At 37.0% G+C, this 19,222-nt stretch overlaps 1 protein-coding gene across 5 annotated transcripts; it reads left to right on the top strand.

Annotated features, from left to right (window-relative positions):
• Window positions 1-1,941: 1,941 nt before the first annotated feature.
• Window positions 1,942-18,630, top strand: LOC120069182 (DNA-directed RNA polymerase III subunit RPC5). 5 transcript variants are annotated; one of them, XR_005479463.1, is made up of 15 exons: window positions 1,944-2,603; window positions 2,707-2,775; window positions 2,843-2,950; window positions 3,346-3,414; window positions 6,068-6,226; window positions 13,050-13,097; window positions 13,441-13,547; window positions 13,655-13,726; window positions 13,862-13,913; window positions 14,864-15,480; window positions 15,895-16,104; window positions 16,299-16,419; window positions 17,555-17,662; window positions 17,853-17,915; window positions 18,265-18,630. XR_005479463.1 is itself a non-coding variant. In XM_039020857.1 (14 exons), the coding sequence occupies exons 1-13, from the start codon at window positions 2,193-2,195 to the stop codon at window positions 17,624-17,626; spliced, it is 2,115 nt and encodes a 704-aa protein (XP_038876785.1). In that variant the 5' UTR covers window positions 1,944-2,192; the 3' UTR covers window positions 17,627-17,662; window positions 18,265-18,630. The 5 variants fall into 5 exon arrangements, 2 of the variants coding, with proteins under 2 accessions (XP_038876786.1, XP_038876785.1); XR_005479461.1 differs by having other exon boundaries at window positions 17,555-17,702; XR_005479462.1 differs by lacking the exon at window positions 17,853-17,915 and having other exon boundaries at window positions 17,555-17,702.
• The last annotated feature ends 592 nt before the right edge of the window (window positions 18,631-19,222 follow it).

The raw sequence follows: 19,222 nt of genomic DNA, 5'->3' as shown, positions 1-19,222 counted from the left end.
TTGTAACCAGTTAGGATATAATCGAAGGAAGTGTTTTTCGTTACTAAGACGGGCTCTAGATAGTTAGGGATTGGAATCAATAATATTTTTTTTTTATTATATATTCATTTTATTGTATATTCAATTTTTTTTATTTATAATTTATTGTATATTCATTTTTTTTTAATAATAATCTACTGTATATTCATTTTTTTTTTTGTAAATCAATAAAGTTTACATTATAATATCTAATAATATTCCAATTTATAGTATAATCTAATATATTCAATTTATTGTCTAATGATTATCTCAATTATAGTATAATAATCTAATATATTCAATTTGGTTGTCTAATGATTATTCAATTATAGTATAATAATTCTATATATTTCAATTTGTTGTCTAATAATTATTCAATTATAGTATAATAATCTAATATATTCAATTTATTGTCTAATGATAATTCGATTATAGTATAATAATCTAACATATTCATTACAGTCTAATGATATTTAATTATAGTATGATATTTAGCCTCTTTTTTTCTCTTTTTATATGATTATTTTATGGAAAGTTCAAATAAAGTGAAGACTCTCACTCTCCTCATAAGATCTCGCTCTCTCAATCTCGCTCTCTTTTAGTCTCGGTCTCTCCTAAGATTTCACCCTCTCACTCTCCCGCTCGCTCTCCTAAGATCTTGCTCTCTCTTACGATCTCGCTCTCTCAGTATCGCTCTCTCCTAAGATCTCGCTCTCTCCAAAGATCGTCGCTCTCTCATAAGATCTCGCTTTTGCTCTCTCCTAAGTCTCGCTCTCTCTGTTATTATTTTTATTTTTCCATTAATGATTACCAGCTTTCATTTCTTTTGGAACAATCAACAAACACTTTTTTGATTATGAATCTACTATCAGAAACTCAATGCGTAATCTTAGCATTCAATGTGTATTCCTGAATAATCTCATTTTTCAATTATTCAATCATTTCATTTTACCAAGTTCAATGTTAGTCAGATTAGTCAATATAAACTAAATCTCGCTCTCTCCAACATTCTCGCTTTGAATCTCGCTTTCTTCCTAAAATTCTCGCTTTGAATCTCGCTCTCTCTTAAAATCTATGTTCAACATCTCGCTCTCTTCTACTATCTCGCTTTGAATCTCGCTCTCTCCTTAATCTGCTTCAGTCCACTTATCTCCTTAATCGCTTTGAAGTTTCGACATGTGTGTAACCTTCGACAACCTAATATATAAAATTTTGTTCATAGACAGAGCTAATTCGGAATTGTCTTTCATTCCAAGGTATAACTTGTATCCATGTGCTTCATATTCGCCTGGAGTTCGCTCCCAGAAATATAGCCATTCTCACCCCCTCACGTCAATCCCATAAGCCTCCGTCTAATTCGAAATGATAACAAAATGCATAGGTTGTTAGAAGCAGCTTGAGTACACAGATACATATAGTATACCATCTCATTACTTTATTTTCTCTATGAGGGAAAAAGAAAAGTAATAAACCTGCAATCTCGAGGGTGGATGTGTGTCGAAACTTCAACCTTCGATAACATAAGCGAGATTCGCGAGATTTCCCTTGTTGAGGGTTGAAGTTTCGGCCTATGTATTGTTTCCAAGTTTTTCTTTGTTCGTCGAGTTCTCAACGTTCGACCTCCACATTAGTCGAGTTCTCAACGTTCGACCTCTAGCCTCGAACTCCCAAAACAACAATATTTCTCTAATAAGTTTTGAAAACAACAATATTTATATTAAAGGTCCAAAGAGCGCACTCTAAGAGGTGGAAGGGTTTGTTGCCAGTTTAAAATTGAAAGTAAAAGTGGTATTTCACTTATGAAAATGGTAAAAAACAATTATGGTTTCAACTTTTAAGGAGTCTATCATAGAAAATTTTTTCTTTTTGGAAAATTTGGACAATTTTCCCATATAATTGGGCTATAAGGGAAAAAAAAAACATTAAAAAAACATTAAAAAAACGGAAATAAACCTAAAAAAAAGTATAGGGAAAAGTTCTGTGGGCGGGAGTCGAAGTTTTTATTCTCCGCCGGAGCAGTTGCTGGTTGCGCAAAGACAAACTTTGATTGCATATTAGAAGAAGAAGAAACCCCACCTTCTTCATCGGCTCTTTAGAGTCCGATAACTTCAACAGTTGCAGAAGGTTCTCGCTGCTCATTCAACAAGAGAGAGGAACGCGTCGAAACCTTCGGGATGGACCTGGACGACCTAGACGAACAGAGCCAGGTACGATCACGAACCTCCAGATTCGCACCCAAGGCCTCTAAATTCAAGCCGAAACCAAAATCGGAAGTAGTTCCGAAACCGGAGCCCCAACAGCCGCCAACGAAGTCGGAACCTCAGCCTCCAGTTTCCAAGCCGGAAGTTACAGAGCCGGATGCTCGAATTGGGGAGAAGAAGGAAGAAGGTGAAGAAGTTGAAATAAAACCTAAAGTTGAACCTTCACTTCCTAATGGAGTTGCTAAAATGGACGTTGAAACTAAGTCGGAAGTTGAAGAGGAGACAATGGTGGATGATGATCCAATGGAAGAGGATGCTTCTGAAGATATGGTGGTTCGTGAAATCGACGTTCTATTTACTCCTTCACCTGATATCAATACGAAAGTTTGTCTTCGTTACCTTCGTATTTCATACCATTTTCCATTATTTTCCTCTGTTTACATTTAGTTCGTTTTGAATTTTTAACTTGGCAGTCATCTATTTCCAGTTATATGTATTGCAATATCCTCTTAGACCACGCTGGAGGCCCTATGAATTTGAGGGGCGATGTGACGAGGTGAGCATTTTCTTTAATTCCTTTCTATTCTGGAAGAATTTGAACTATACTCTATCAGTTTCAACAGGTAAGAGTTAAACCTAGCTCTGGAGAAGTGGAAGTCGATCTGAATGTTGATATTGAATCCAATAACTACGACAGTAAAGCTGATGGCAGTTTGCAAATGAAGAAGCAGGTATCTTCTCTTCTTACGGTCTGTTGATTTAAATTGCTGTTAAAGTCATGCGTATTCGGGGATTTATTAGGATTACTCGCGTAGTTCATTTGTATGATTGAACCTGCATTGCCAGGTTCAACTTGAAAAACATGCTACATTCGTTAGGATTTTTCAAAAGATAAGTTCTAGTTTTATTAAACCGAATTCAGCAACAGTTTCTAGTTGCATCTATGTTCTTTTCTTTCCCTTTCCCCCTGTCGTATTAGTCTTGAGTTTCTTCTCACTTTATAAACTATGTTTCACCTGGTAATTGGGCATGAGCTATTTCTTTCATGTACTATATATTCAACTGAGGATTGAGTTATTGGCACTGTATTTTAATGGATACCAATAAAATTTTGTTTTTGGTTCAGACTTTGACATCTTCATGGCAACCGCCTCTAGCTACATCCTATGCTGTTGGGCTGCTTATGGGTAATAAGGTTGCTTCTCTATCTCACATCTTTTGAACTTCACATTTTTTTGGACATTGAATCAACTGTAGTTGATGGACCTTTTGTTTGTTTGTTTTTCTGGTACATGGTTCATTTTTAATTTTGAATCAGCAAAAGTAAGCAAGTGGTTAGTAATAGTAAATAAAGTGCTAAGAGGAAATAGGTTCAAGTCATGGTGGCCCTATCTAGGATTTAAAGTACTATGAGTTCTATTAGCAACCAAATGTAGTATGGTTAAACAAGGGTCCTATGAGAATAGATGAGGTGCGGAAATGACTTAGACACTCATAGATATAAAAAATAATAATATTGAAACGTTAAATAACCATAATACCATCAATAAACTAAACCACCCAAAGTAACAAAGTTAGTTACAAAATATGATGCCCACTGTGGAAAAAAATATCCTGTAACTCGAAAGGGTTCCAATGAAAGTTAAAATTATTTGAGGAAGAGTCACAAAACACCTTTTATGTAGCAATATGAAGTCACGTTTTGCTTGACAATATCAGATTTATCTACCAAAGAAGCTTGTTTGCCTTCAAATAAATGTTGATTATTATCCAACTAAGTACCTCCTCAAAATTGACTGGACCGTTTATATCCTTAAATTTTGTCTTCGTCTTAAAACATTGATGGTGAAGGAGATGGAAAAGATATAAAATATTGGCATCTATCGTCCTTTGTTCGATAGAAAAGCAACAGATATTTTGGTCTTGTTGTCTTTGCTTGGAGACTTTTATGTTCTACTAAAGAGAAGGGATTTTCGTCCATGGGGCCTTGATCCTGCGGTGGGGTTTTCTTCAAATCCTCTTTTTGGTTGTTTAGTGGACCATTTCCTTACCCTTCCCATAACCCCCACTTTTTCATCGCTATGAAAGACTAAAATTTTTTAGAAGGCTATATTTCTTGTTTGACAGGTTCTTCACGATAGAGTTAATATTTTAGATCACATTGTGAGGAAATCATCCTTTTTGGTTAGACTACTGTTTTATCTTTGTAGAAAGGCGATGGAAGATATCCATCACCCTCTTTGGAGCTGTTAGTTTGCTTCCTTGGCTGGGGACTATATTTTTACTATTTCGGAGTTTGATTAGCTTGATCTATAGGTTGCATATCTATGGTTGAGGAGGCACTTTGACATCCACTCTTTCATGGAAAGGGTTGTTTTCTTTGCATGGCCGAGTTTTGTACGATTTTATAGAGTTTTTGGCACTTGAGAAAAAGAATGGAATTTTCATGGGGTTTGGGAATTTTTGGGAGGAGGTTTGGTCCCTGACTCCCTTATCAAGGTTAATACCTCTCTCTGGAATTCATTGTATAAGAACTTTTGTAATTATCCTTTAGGTCTTATTTTGGTTCGTTGGGGCCTTTTTTCTAGTTTAGCTCCTCTCTATTGTGGGCTGTTTTTGTGTATGCCCTTGTATTCTTTCATTCTTACTTAATTTCTTGTTTCTTATTTAAAAAGATCAACCTCCCATTTAAATACACACAAACATCCAAAGTCTTGCACCAACCACTCTCAAATAATCCTACTTTAGGTGCAATGAGAAAACAAATTCTGAAGATCCTCCCCCACATTAGTCGCAACAAGTGAAGCTCAGACTTAATGACCAAAACAGTCATTTTCTTATAACTTTATCTACCATAATTAGACTTTCCAAGAACACCAACTAAGATAAATATTTACTTTTCTTGGTTTGATTTCCACAGAGCTAACACAAATGAGTTAGAAAAGGAAGGTGCATACTAGTAGCTCCCTGACTCTGACAAGTGATTTTATTGAAAACATTTCTGAATTGCCCAATTTCTAGCTTCTCTGTAGCGTTACTCTGAACTTTGCATATTAGGTTATATATATTCAATTGCAAATGAGAAATTGCAAGACAGGTTGCTAGCCGTAGAAAAGGAAAACAGGTGCCCTTCTATTTGAAGGAATTGACTCATGATCATTTACATTCAACCACTGTTTAAAATAACTATCAGTGATCTGAGGAGGATGTTAACATAATCTAATTGGCAATCGGATAATGTGAAATGGGGGGTAGTTGATTTTATATTTGGAAGTCTCCTGTAGTTTGTTACATTACAAATACTTCAAGGTATCAACCCATCTGACATCAATCTTTGTATCACCTATCGGACAACCAAACTTTAAAAATATTTAGGATGATATTGCGATAACCTAAGCACTTCATGAGTTCATGACACCTTCCATTGTTATCTTTACCTCTGATGAACATCATTTCATCTCTTTGAGTCTAACGTCGTACTGAAGGACGGAACATTATGCTTGCATGTTACTTTGCTCTGTTCCTATGATGGTATCCCTTAGGATGAGAACACAAACTAAATTTGTATCTTGTATGGGTGAATTAAGAATGTTTCACCCTGCAGGATCTTATACTACTGTATCTGTAATTGCTTGAATGGTAAACCTAGATTTTGTACTTGGTAAAATTGGTCTTTTTCTTCTAACTAATTAGAATGAACGCAAGAAGATTATAGTTTCCTACATATTCCCTTAATTTTATGATGATTGTCAATTTATTTGTCAAATTTTAGCACAAGGACTTGTTTGTTTCTGTTTCCTTTAAAAATAAATTAACTATTGCTAGTGTGTCCATGGGCTATATTGCAGCTACACCTGAATCCCGTACATGCAGTTGTGCAACTTCGACCATCATTTGAACACCTTAATTCTGGTGGTCCGAAAAGGAAAAATAGTGTTAGAGCTGATCCAGATGTTAAGTCAGAAGAGCATGTAGATGTTAACTCTGCAGGTGCATCAAGGAAGCAGGTTAGTTTCCATTTTTTCTATTTCGTTCTAAATTACTGCTGAAATGTACTGAAAATTATCTTAGAAAATCTGCTGAATCACTGATTATGTTTATTTGGCGGCTGTAAAGTTAAAAAGTATAATCATAATAATTATTATTGTTATTATTTTATGGGAAACATAATCATTTTGTAGCTAGTTTCCTCTGGGGCTATGCTGTTAGGGCTTTCCTTGGGTTTGTTGGATTGAAAGAACAATAGGCTTTTTGAAGAGAAGTTACTGATTTTATTTCTTTTTGTGGCAACTTTTAGCTATCAGCCTCTTGGTGGTGTCACATTTAGAATCGATCCTTTTGTAATTACCCAATTGCTTAGGCTCCACTTTTTTTTTGGTTTTTGGTTTTTGAAAATTAAGCATATATTCTCTCATTTTCTTACATGAGTTTCATCTTTTTTGAGTAAAAAAAGTTGAAATTTTAGTTAAATTCCAAAAACAAAAATAAGTTTTTAAAAACTTTTTTTTTAGTTTTCAAAACTTTGCTTCTAAACAAGAATTTTAGAGGTAGAAGAGATGTTTGTAGGCTTAATTTTCAAAAACTAAAAACTAAATGGTTACCAATGGGGCCTTAACTTATTGGATTTTTTTCCCAAAAAAAAAATTACCTCCTCAGGAGGGGGTTCTCACTTCCCCCCTCCCCTAAGTTGTTCTCCATCCGTTTTGTCTAGTACATATGTTTCTTCGTAAAAGAAAAAAAATAAAAAGGATCTCTTTTACCATGATTGCCTGCTGAGGATGAGAACTTGGACAAAATTGTTTTTTGTTGAGTCCCCATCCTTTTGACGATAACCATGCAATGAGCATATTGCACTAGCAAAGATATTTGGTAGGAAGATATATCAGGGTTATGTGCTATATTACAATACCATGTAAAACCCCCCCATTATATTCCAATATAAAAGAAGGGGTAAGATGGGAATTACACAGGAAACAAACAATGCAAAGGAAATGGGAGGACGATGAAATTCCGTTGAGGGACCATCAGAGTTGTTATAAAAAGGACAGCCTAGGGATCAGAAAAAGGCAGGGAATAATTGGAGTAAAGCTGAGGGAAGCTTTCTGAGGGAGAGACCTTCCAGCACTATCTAATATGCTGGTTTAACCTTTCTTTTATGTTCTCTTTCTTCCTTACTTAATTTGCTCTAGAGGATAGTTAGGGTTAGTTGTTTTCCTTTCCTTGTATTGCCATCTAAGGAATTTCGGTTGTACTGCTGTTTTTAGTATAAATGTATCTTTTCCAGAGTGTTGTGCTCTGTTTTGCCTTGTTTGCTTGTTAGGTTGTTTACAGGTGAAGAGAAACCTAACAAATTAGTATCAGAGCCCTTCAATCTTGGGGCAAACAAAAGCAATGGCTCAGAAGCAAATGGAGGCGAATGAGAAGGAAATCTCTGAAATAAAAACTATAATCCTTGGGCTGTGTAAAAGTGTTGAGAAGCTTACCGAAGAAATGAAGGAAAATAGTTCAGCTCGGAAAATGGAAGAATCTGACACATCCGAGGGACCTCACTCCAAGTTCAAAGGGAAGCTGGAAGAAAATGAAATGACCGCAAATCAGGGAATAGGAAATACGGACAAAAGCAAGTATAAACGACTGGAGATTCCAACATTCTCTGGCGATAACCTAGAATTCTGGGTTTACAGGGTTGAGCATTATTTCGAAATACATGATCTCACGGATGAGGAAAAAGTTAAGGTCGCGGTAGTAAGCTTTGCACCGGATGAAGTGGACTGGTTCTGTTGGAGCCATAATCGACGGGCCATAACTGAAGAAGAGAATGTTCACATTTCAGACCCACTGGAGAAGGGAGTTTGGGGGCTTGATTGTTAAGAATCAAATAGGAAGGTATGTACGCGAAGTATGTGAAGAAGTTTGTGACGTACTCTGAGTGCCCTTACCGGAGATGGCCGAGAGTGTGTTAAAGGACGCCTTCCTCAATGGGCTGGAGCCGCCGTTGCAGGTGGAGGTGGTTAGCAGACATCCTACAACATTGGATGATTGTATGCGTGAGGCCTAATTGGTGAACGATCGGAATGTAGCCTTGAAACTAGCCTTGTCTGATTTGGGAATTGTCGGGCTTGGAAAAAAGGAAGTCCAAGGTGGGAAAAAGGAATGGTCCACGAACAATAAAACGGGCCCAAAGGCAGAAGAAGCCCGAATGATGAAACACATTTCGATTCCTATATTAAGGGGAATTATGCAAAAAGGGAGCCACCGTTGAAACGTCTGTCGTATGTTGAGTTCAAGGTACGATTGGGTAAAGGATTGTGTTTTCGATGCAATGAGAAATACGCGTTCGGGTCGTTGCAAGGGGAAAGAAAATCGCGAGTTGATGTTGTTTATCGCCAATGAGGAAGAGGATTCAGAAGCAAAAACAGAGGAAAGAGAAGGGAATCCACCGAAGTTGAAAGCGATCGAGGTACCGAAGAAGGTGGAAATAGCTCTAAAATCAATGCTGGGATTTTCTGAAAAGGGGACTATGAAATTGAAAGGATCCCTGTAGGGAAGGGAGGTGGTGGTGTTAATTGATTCCAGCGCAACGCATAATTTCCTCCACCAGAAGATCGTGATGGAATTAGAACTCCCACTGACCAAGAAGGCAAAATTCGGTGTGGTAATCGGAGAAGGTAGGGAAATCATAGGAAAGGGGGTTTGCAAGTCAGTCGAGATTAAATTGCCAGAATTATTAGTAAAGGCCAACTTCCTCATCATGCAACTAGTTGCAGATGGATGTGGTGTTGAGGATGCCGTGGCTATGTACTACAGGATTCATGAGCGTACATTGGCCCACATTAACGATGTTCTTCTTGAACAGGGAATCGCAAGTCATACTGCAAGGAGATCCCTCTCTTACAAAATCAGAATCATCATTGAAAACCCTTACAAAGACATGGGAGGATGAAGATCAGGGGTTCTTGATTGAGTTCTAGAACTTAGAAATCGAAGGCCGTGGTGTGGATGGAACAACCCCTCGATAGATTGTCCCAAACAGTTGCCAGTTATGATCCAGTCTCTGCTGGACCAAAATGAAGATATTTTCGAAACACCCACCGCACTCCCTCCTAAATGTTTAATAAACCACCGTATTCTCATGGAAGGGAACCAAAAGCCAGTGAGTGTCCGACCCTACATGTATGGCCACACACAGAGTGAGGAGATAGAACGGTTAGTGGAGGAATTGTTACAGGCCGATATAATTCTTCGACCTAGCCATAGCCCAACCAGTCCGGTGTTGGTTAGAAAGAAGGATGGAGGAAGGAGATTCTGTGTCGACTACCGAAAGTTGAATCAGGCCACCATTGTCGATAAATTCCCTATTCCTGTAATTGAGGAACTGTTGGACGAACTGAGCGAAGCAGCCGTGTATTTGAAGCTCGATCTAAGGTTCGGATATCATCAAATTCGAATGCGAGACGAAGACATAGAAAAGACAGCTTTTAGAACTCACGAAGGTCATTATGAGTTTATAGTAATGCCCTTTGGGTTGACAAACGCTTCGACCACCTTTCAATCACTAATGAATCAGGTATTCGGATTTTTCCTCCGTAGATTTGTTTTCGTATTCGTTGACGATATTTTGGTGTATAGCCTAGACATCACAACCCATTTCAACACACCTTGGGGTAGTCTTCAAAACAGGGATAACCAACTCTACGCCAACAAGAAGTGCACGTTCTGTCAAGAACGGATACAATACTTGGGTCACTGGATATCACAAAAGGGAGTTGAAGCCGACAGGGAGAAGATTAAGGCCATGGTTGAGTGGCCCTAGCCGAAGAATGTATCTAAACTCTGAGGCTTTTTAGGCCTTAGTACTACCGGAGATTCGTACAAGGTTACGGTCACATTGCAACCCCTTTAACCCAATTATTACACAAGAACGCCTTTGACTGGAATGAAGAAGCCATCAGGGCTTTCGAAAACTTAAAGCGAGCAATGATGACAGTTCCTGTGTTAGCCTTACCAGACTTCTCGAAGCCTTTCACGATTGAAACAAATGCGTCCGGTTTGGGGTTAGGAGTAGTGCTATCTCAAGAGTTGAGACCCATTGCATATTTCAGTAAGAAATTATCGGCTTGAGCACATGCAAAGTCAATCTACGAAAGAGAATTAATGGTTGTGGTGCTGGCAGTTCAGAAATGGCGACACTATTTATTGGGAAACAAATTCACAGTGATTTCAGATCAAAAGGCCCTCCTTGAACAACGAGAGGCCCAACGCCAATTCCAGCGGTGGTTAATCAAACTATTAGGATATGATTTCAAAGTCCTATATTAGCCTGGATTGCAAAATAAAGCAGCTGACGCGTTGTCTAAGATCTCTCAAACAGCAGAAGTACATATGCTCACCACCCCTGCTCTAGTTGATGTGGATGTGGCTCTGAAGGAAGTTGAGGAGGATGAAGAGCTCTAGAAAATAATGAAGTTATTAAAGGAAGATTCGGAGGGGAAACCTAAGTATGAATAGAAGAACAATCAACTTCTATACAAGGGAAGGTTAGGTTATCTTGGACCTTTACTTTAATCCCCGCTTTACTTCACACGCTCCATGATCCAGTTCTAGGGGGTCATTCTGGATTCTTGAGGACCTACAAAAGGATGAGTGGAGAGTTGTACTGGTAAGGTATGAAGAATGACATTAAGAAGTACATTGAGGGCTGTGAAGTTTGCCAACGAAATAAAACAGAAGCTTTAGCACCTGCAAGTCTCCTTCAACCTCTACATATACCGGATCTGATCATAGAAGAATGGACAATGGACTTCATAGAAGGACTCCCAAAAGATGGAGGATATGATTCTATTATGGTGGTGGTGGATCGCAAATACGGACACTTCATTGCTCTTAAACACCCCCTTTTCTGCCAAGCAAGTAGCTGAAATATTTATACACGAGGTGGTTAGACATCATGGGGTTCCAAAATCATTAGTCACCAATCGAGACAATTTTTTTGAGTAACTTTTGGAAGGAGATGTTTACCTCCTTTTGTAATGAACACGATACTAAAAAAAAGAGCACTGCTTTTCATCCACAAACAGATGGACAAACAGAGCGGGTTAATCAATGCCTTGAGACATACCTCCCGTGCTTTTGTAATGAACAGCCAGCCAAATGGAACAAGTGGATTCTATGGGCCGAACTATGGTACAATACAACATTTCATGTGTCCATTGAAGAACAGGGATATGGCTTTGAATGCCCTAAAAGAAAATCTGGTGTTGGCCTAGAATATAATGAAGAAACAAGCTGATCTACGTTGGAGAGAATTATACTTTAAAGTAGGTGATGACGTATATTTGAAACTAAGACCCTACAGACAACACTCTCTAGCTCGAAAAAGGAACAAAAAATTATCTCCCAAGTTTTATGGACCTTATAAAATCACAAAGAGAGTTGGAGAAGTGGCGTATAAACTCAACCTGCCACCAGAAGCATCTATCCACAATGTGTTTCACATTTCCCAACTTAAAAAGAAGTTGGCCGAAGTCCATCGGGCGCAACATCAATCACCAACCTTGACGGAGGAATTTGAATTGCAAGTATCCCCAGAAACACTTTTAGGGGTGCGTTGGAACAAGGAAATGGCTACCAATGAGTGGTTGGTAAAAATGGAAAGGGATGTCAGAAGATGAAGCCACTTGGGAAGGAGTTCCCCTAATGAAACAAGAGTTCTCTCACTTCCACCTTGAGGAAAAGGTGCAATTCGAAAAGGGCGGGTATTGTAAAACCCCCAATTATATTCCAATATAAAAGAAGGGGTAAGATGGGAATTACACAGGAAACAAACAATGCAAAAGAAAATGGGAGGATGGAATTCCATTGAGGGACCTCCAGAGCTGTTATAAAAAGGACAGCCTAGGGATCAGAAAAAGGCAGAGGGAATAATTGGAGTAAAGCTGAGGGAAGCTTTCTGAGGGAGAGACCTTCCAGCACTCTCTAATATGCTAGTTTAACCTTTCTTTTATGTTTTCTCTTTTCCTTAATTTGCTCTTGAGGATAGTCAGGGTTAGTTGTTTTCCTTTCCGTGTATTTCCAAGGATAGTCAGGGTTAGTTGTTTTCCTTTCCTTGTATTGCCATCTAAGGAATTTCGGTTGTACTGCTGTTTTTAGTATAAATATATCTTTTCTGAGTGCTGTGCTCTGTTTTGCCTTGTTTGCTTGTTAGGTTGTTGTTTACAGGTGAAAAGAAACCTAACATACTATAATGATCATTGATCAAGAGCTTTTAAGTACCAATTCAAATGTGCTCAGTTGTAGATGATGTATATATTTTCTCCACATTCCACCCCCCACAAGGGGTGGCTCTGCTAGCTAGGGCTTGGGGTCTTTTGATCATACCAGCTTGGAGGTCCCAAGTTCGAACATTCTGGGGAGCTTAATACCAAAAACTGTTGATGTCTCGTTGGTCCAGGCCTTGAGGCGGGTGCGGGTGCCCTTGGGTACAAGGAGCAAAGCCCCAATTCCAAGTTATTAAAAAAAAAAAAATTTATTCTCCACATTTTACAGCCCATGGTAGCGAGCAATTTGAGCATAGATATGGTAGTTGTTTCGTCGGCTGTCAGAAGTAGCATAAAGGGAGAAGGGTATTTACCCTTACTGGAAGATGATTTATTTATTTGTATCTGAATTCTTACCTTATTCCTTTGAATGGTCTGTTTCTTATGTCTTTATTATTATTATTTTTTCATTGGCTAACACACTGACCTTATCATTGTATTGCATTGGTTCACATATGGGATTACATATTTTGTTCTGGTATTTATGGGCTTTTGTATTGTTTTCATGGAACAGAAGAAACAAACAGGACCTTCAACGGAACTTAAAACTGGAGATGAGGAGGTAACACCATTGGAATTGGATGCTCAATTACTACGAGTGGGTTTATGATAGTTTTTGAGAAGAGTATCTTTTAGTGGGAGTTGCTTCTCTTGTACTTTTGGAAGAATTACTAATTAAGTGATGCTTCTAGAAGCAGAGCAGTTTTAGGCTTTTTAAGTGTTAGGTTTTCAAATTATTTTTGTCTATGGAATGACACACCTTGAAAATTTTGAAATGTGTTTTTATTTGACAAAAAGCATTTTCACATCTCCAAAAGGCATATCAACCTTGGATATAAGTGTCTTACTGTTGAATCCATCATTTTATAGTTGTCTAAAGTTGTTTGGTTGCTTTTTCTCTCTAGTGCTGGATTCCACTTAAGTACTATGGCCAAGAGAGTGATCTATCGACCAGACATCTGCGAAGCATGGTGGCACAAACAGCTGCCCCTATGCAATTTTCAATGAGCCCGTATGTGTTTTTTGCTTCTTGATGTATTAAATCTTCAATACAGTAAATTTCATCTATTTGCTAATAACATTTATTTTGAGTATTTGATTTGGTTCTACTTATTTAAGGCTCGACTATATGGACTCCTTGTGTCCTGGTACGAGTACAAGCAGCAACAAGCCCAAAGGTCCATCTAAAAGGTAAACTCGTTTACATGTTCAGCTGTTTAATTTATGTTACTGAGCATTTAAGTAGTCAGGCAACTGGCTGCAAGAAGTAACGGGGGAGACTTCTAATATTGACTAATGTTTTAATCCTACTTATGGAGATTTCAGGTATTTGCTTTCATTGTCTTTGGAGGAGCGGATTAAGAAATTGCTGACCGAGGTTTGTTTGTAAATGAATACATGTGAAAATTTTATTCTTGATGCATGTGCATGTCTACTCTAGCGTCCAACTTTTATACACTATTTTTCCATTTTATGAAAAAAAACAACTTTTTACATTACTTGTTGGCTGTATATTCCATCTTTTATACTTTCATAATTCATCAAACATTTTCTATTATCATAGTATCTTATTTTCAAATTGTACTCTCAACTAATCAAAGGGTTTTTGTCAAATATGCTTATTTAATTTTCTAAGTTAGTATCATTTTTCTAGTATTGGAGTCTTGGTCAACTTACTCACACTTTGGCTAATCTCATGAGACAACTATGTGGTCCTACTACACTTAGTTTTAAAAAAAAACTCGAGGTATATTAAATCCTAAGTAGGCAGCCACTTTAGTCTGACCATATTCTTTCTATGTTCTTTACACTTTCCATTGTCCACAATGATTACTAGTATTATCATTATCATTTTAAAAACTGATAACATAACTCTTGGGGGAGGGGGGAAGAAACAATTTCATTGATTAAATGAAATAACTAAAAATATCCAAAGATACACTCGGGGCCCATTAATAGGGAATACAAAAGATGTTTCCAATTTGCAGTTAAGAATGAAAAAAATACAATTACAGCCTATCTGCTTTAGAATATCACCTTTTCCATCAATGCGGCGTTTTTCAATGTTGGTTCCTTTTAGTTCATATTAGTTAAAAAAAAAAAGATTGCAAATCCTTTTCACATTTGCTATTGGACGATATTTTACCTCCTTCCCCCGTTAATCAAAATATAATTTGGAATTGGAGGAGGAAGTGGGAGGAGATGCTATTGGCTTCACAAGGAAGTGCATTGTTTTTTTATCTTTTAGCCTTTATATCATGTTGATTCTTGGTCGATGATATATTCCATGTTTGTTTTGTGAATAATCTTTCTCCTCCTTTTCAATAGGGACCTCCGGTTCAAAGATTTAGTGCTCTTAAGCATTATGCCCCTGATTATGAAGCAGAAGAGTTTATTGAAGCTCTTCAGCAATATGCTCAGTCAGTGCAGGGTCTCTGGGTTCCTAAAAGTTCAGTTCTACTCCCGCAAGATGCCAGTGGACGTTGTGCTAGGGATTTTGTTCTTAACTTGTTTAGCAAGAATCCAGTGGTCAGCTCTTCGCAGATAAATGTTCCAAAGTCTCTTCGGGAAAAAGTGAAACATTTTTTGAATTTATTTGGTGTTGAAAGACCTGCCTTTAAGGACTGGAAATTTAAGGAGAAAACAGACCATTTGTTTTTAAGTAACTATGTCGATCTTGTTCAGAAGCAAGAAAAGATCTGGAGATCTGTGGAAGAAGGGATCAGTAAAATTTTCCATGGATCTGGGAAAAGCGTGTCCCATGCAAATGCTGCTACAGGAAAGCCTGACATGGTTTCTAAACCTGAAAAACAAGTCAGTAATGACAAAGCTACAATTAAAAGCAGTAATGCAGCTCTTAACCGCAAAAGTACCATGTCAGATGAAACCCGAGAAGCTTTACCAAAAGCCCTTCAAAAGCTTTTTCATAATCACAAGGTTTGCAGGTAGGGGCTGATTTTCTTCTTTCTTGTGCTTATCCTTGCGAGATTTTTTCTTGCTTGGGAAGGAATACTACTTTGTAGAATATCATGTAGAGGAGCTTTGATGAGATTTAGGATATCATTGCGCCATTTAACCTCTTTTTTTCGTGCTGTTTCCATCGTTCACTATCTTAAACAAATGATAAGCTTATTTTAGTTTGGATTGTTTTAGATAGGAAAACAATCATACCTCTGAGTACTTGTTTATATGCACGGTTTTGTTCCTTTGAGCTGCTTTGTTGAGAGAATCTTTTCACATTTTGTAAAAGCCTTAGAATTATCTATCATAGACATCGTAATAATCTGTTCTTCCTGTGGTATCATGGGGAAGATGAATCTTCTGGTAACAAAGCTGATGTGGTTATCTTATTATTGTAGTTTTCAGTTGATATGTCAAGGTCTGCGTGATTTGGCTGTGTCCCAGTCTACTCTTCCAAAAGCTGATGCCAGAATGGCGGTGGCTGCAGCATATGGTGTTGATGCTCCTCCAGATGAATTAAAAAAAATCATAAGCCAAGTTGCTACTGAGATTCATGGTCTCTATGTCTTGACCTCATCTCCAGAGCATCCAGAATATGATCCATTAAGGTTGCTGCTGAATTTTATTCATGTTCAAAAGTGTCTCAAGTGAAGATTGTTTGCATTATTTATCCATGCTTGAATCTCTAGGCACAGGTGTTGAAAGATTATAAAAAATTTACTAGTAATTAGAACACATGGAAGAACATGAGAAATTGGCGTCTTTATTCTTTACTTCTTAAGTGGCATGCTGCTCCATGCAGGAAAGTTGTCATTCAACTTTTACGTGGACGTGGACCCAAAGCAGTGCTTAAAAAGGCTGATGTTTTGGAAGCTTCAAAGCGTGAACTTGGGAGAGGTATCACTAGCAATGAATATAGCAAGGTTAGCCAACATACTATTTCATCCCACTCATTTGACTTCTCGCATGAAAAGGGAAAATTTTGAATAAATTTTTATCCTTATGCTACTGTAATATTCTGGTATGAGGATCTTTTTTATTTAGTTATTAATTTTCTTTTGACATGAGACATTATTGTTAAGTGATTATTATGCTATCCTATAACAATGTCAGGATCTAGTCTCTAATTCGCATGTTATGATGGGCTGTAGCTTTAGATATATATATATTTTTTCTTTATTAGAACTAAATTCTATTGATGATGTGGCATCCTGAAATAATCACATTAATGACCCAGAAATATCACATTTTGCTATACAAAAGAACATTTCAAGCAACTGATATATTAGTTTTGCTTAGCAAACTTGTCAAATTATAATGTAGCAAAATCTGAGATGTCTTCATTTAGTTATGAATCCAGTATGAGTCATGTCATTTGTATTTAAATTGGTCACGTTTTGCTATACAAAAGAATATTTTCACTCTGATTGTCATTATTAAACCAGTATTATTGAGAATCTTTCCTTTGGTCTTTTTGCAAGGGTTTGGAAGAGGGGCCTGGTCATTCATTTAGTAAGCACTACCATGTTCTACAAGCTAGCTTGACTAATTGACTAGGCAGGAATTTTTAGAGAGCTGGGAATTAAGGGCTAACTCTGCCTATTGACTAATTGAACCTTTCCTTGTGATTGATGAGATAACTTTGAGCTTAAGCTAGTGCCAGCACACAGCAATATCTCAATTCTAGTTGACACCTGGGTAGTTGTTGAATTTGTCTTTCCTCTGGGAATATGACACCTGAGGGAAGGGGACCCTACTAGATTTCAATAGGTCTCACTAGCTTGAAATTTCTTGCCTTTTCACTTTTTGAAGCTTGAATCCTCCATAATTTATGTAATCCTTCTCTACTAAACTCGATGATGCCCTCTCATTTGGTGTCTCTGTAATTTTTCCAGAGCTTCCCCCCCCCTTCATGTGGACTTTCGTAGCCTTCTAGTGACTTATCTTTTACCTCGGGATTGGCTTGTACAATCATTATGAATTTCCATAAATATTTTCAGCCTCCTTCACTGGTGTTCGATATCTGATTCTTGTCTTTCCCTATTTCATTCTCTGCAGGTTATGAATGAAATTTGCGTGTCCCACGGTTCTTCTTGGGCCTTGAAGAGCGGTGATGGAAATTCAAGATGACTAGGTTCTCGGGACATTCCGAACACAGTTAAAGAGGTTCAAAGCAAAACAAGAAACCAGATCTTCTCGCTCTGCTGTACTACTTTCTATACTCTTTCTTGAAAGTATATCAAATTACAATAAACATCTCTTCATCGAGAGAGAGAGAGAGAGAGAGAGAGAGAGAGAGCCTTATATGTTTATTGGTTTTCTTTTGGCTCTGATTGATAAAATATACATTTTGCAGATAAAGTGAATGCCATTTCCAGTGGCCTCAATCATTTGATCCACATCCAAATTTTGTCTCCATGTATTTCCTCCAACATTCCTCAAAATAAATCATAAGGGAGAGAGGGATGGGGAAAGGGGAGTTTTCTCTAAACTTAAGTCATTGTAAAACAAATGAAAATGGACCTTGTTGAAAATAATTTAGATCTGATAAAATGTGGTGCCTGTTTTCTATCTGTATGATTGATTATTTACTTGTTCAATATAATCCTCAATTTATCACATCCTCGTTTGTTGTGGTTTTGCAATGATGCAAAGGGCCTTCGAGCTAATCAGATTCTAAATATAGAAACTTTTAGAAAGAGTTAGCAGTGTGATACCGTTTATTTCGTTGTTTAATGCCAAATTTCTCTACTGTCTTTATCTGTCAGGTACCATATTCCAGCGCAAGGAACCTAGTAGAAAATGCTTTGGCAGACTGGACACTTTTCAATATCGTTGTGCATCACAAAAGTTTTGAAATGTACAGAAAAAGTAAATATTAGCCCTCTTATAGCACAGCCAATCTGACCCTTGCTGTGTCAATAAAACTCAGCAAGTAATATCTAGTGTAATATTAGGTGCTCCTTTGAATGTTGCCAATGAACAAAGAGCTTCGGACCTTTTATTTTTCCCCCTTGAACAATATTTCGAGGATGCTTTTATTTTTTTAGGTTAAAAGACAAATTTAATCTTTGAACATTGTTTATCTAGTGTTCAAATTTTAAAAAGTTTCAATGATCTTAAATTTTACCATATTTCATTTTTAATTTCTGGTTGATACAAATTTTGATGATGATGGTGTGCTCTTTTTCTGTTGTCACAAATTGTTAGTGTTCCGCATGTTTGTATGCTAAATTCATTCACTTCGAATTTATATATATATTTCTTAGAATGTATGTTTTAATCAACATATTTTTGTTGTGTCCGTGTTTTTAAGTATAAGTATTGCAATGCTTGTGTGTATCGTATATTCATGTCTTGTATCCAGATTCTTGTTTCTTTTGGTAACAAGTTTACCTTCAATGGAAGATTTGGGTAGAGGATATTCTGAAATATGGTTTAAAATTTTTATCGAAATTTCAAGTTGCCTCAAAATTTTGATTGGAGAAGTTTTGTTTTTTCTCTGATTTCAACGAAATTTCAAGAATATATTAGCTCCTCTCATTTTGATGAAATTTTGAAATGGTGAGAAATTGACATTTTGAAAAGATTTTGTTTTTTTTTTTAATAATTAACTATATTACTTCAATTCAAAGTTTTTAACTTTTATGGTTTTGATTATACAGAGTTCTATAGTTTTAGATTTGAATGTCCTTTTAGACAAAGGATTAAACCCTGTACTATTTT

This window comes from Benincasa hispida, unplaced genomic scaffold (assembly GCF_009727055.1).
Source record: "Benincasa hispida cultivar B227 unplaced genomic scaffold, ASM972705v1 Contig281, whole genome shotgun sequence".
Lineage (NCBI taxonomy): Eukaryota > Viridiplantae > Streptophyta > Magnoliopsida > Cucurbitales > Cucurbitaceae > Benincasa > Benincasa hispida.
Note: the sequence above shows the minus strand (reverse complement) of the source record. Positions and strands in the feature narration are given on the sequence as shown.

Excerpts from the sequence above, each read along its gene's own strand:
- LOC120069182 (XM_039020857.1), top strand. The coding sequence starts at position 2,193 with ATGGACCTGGACGACCTAGACGAACAGAGCCAGGTACGATCACGAACC. Across the intron at positions 13,548-13,654 it reads ATGCAATTTTCAATGAGCCC|GCTCGACTATATGGACTCCT; the intron begins GTATGTGTTTTT and ends TACTTATTTAAG. Across the intron at positions 13,727-13,861 it reads CCCAAAGGTCCATCTAAAAG|GTATTTGCTTTCATTGTCTT; the intron begins GTAAACTCGTTT and ends TGGAGATTTCAG.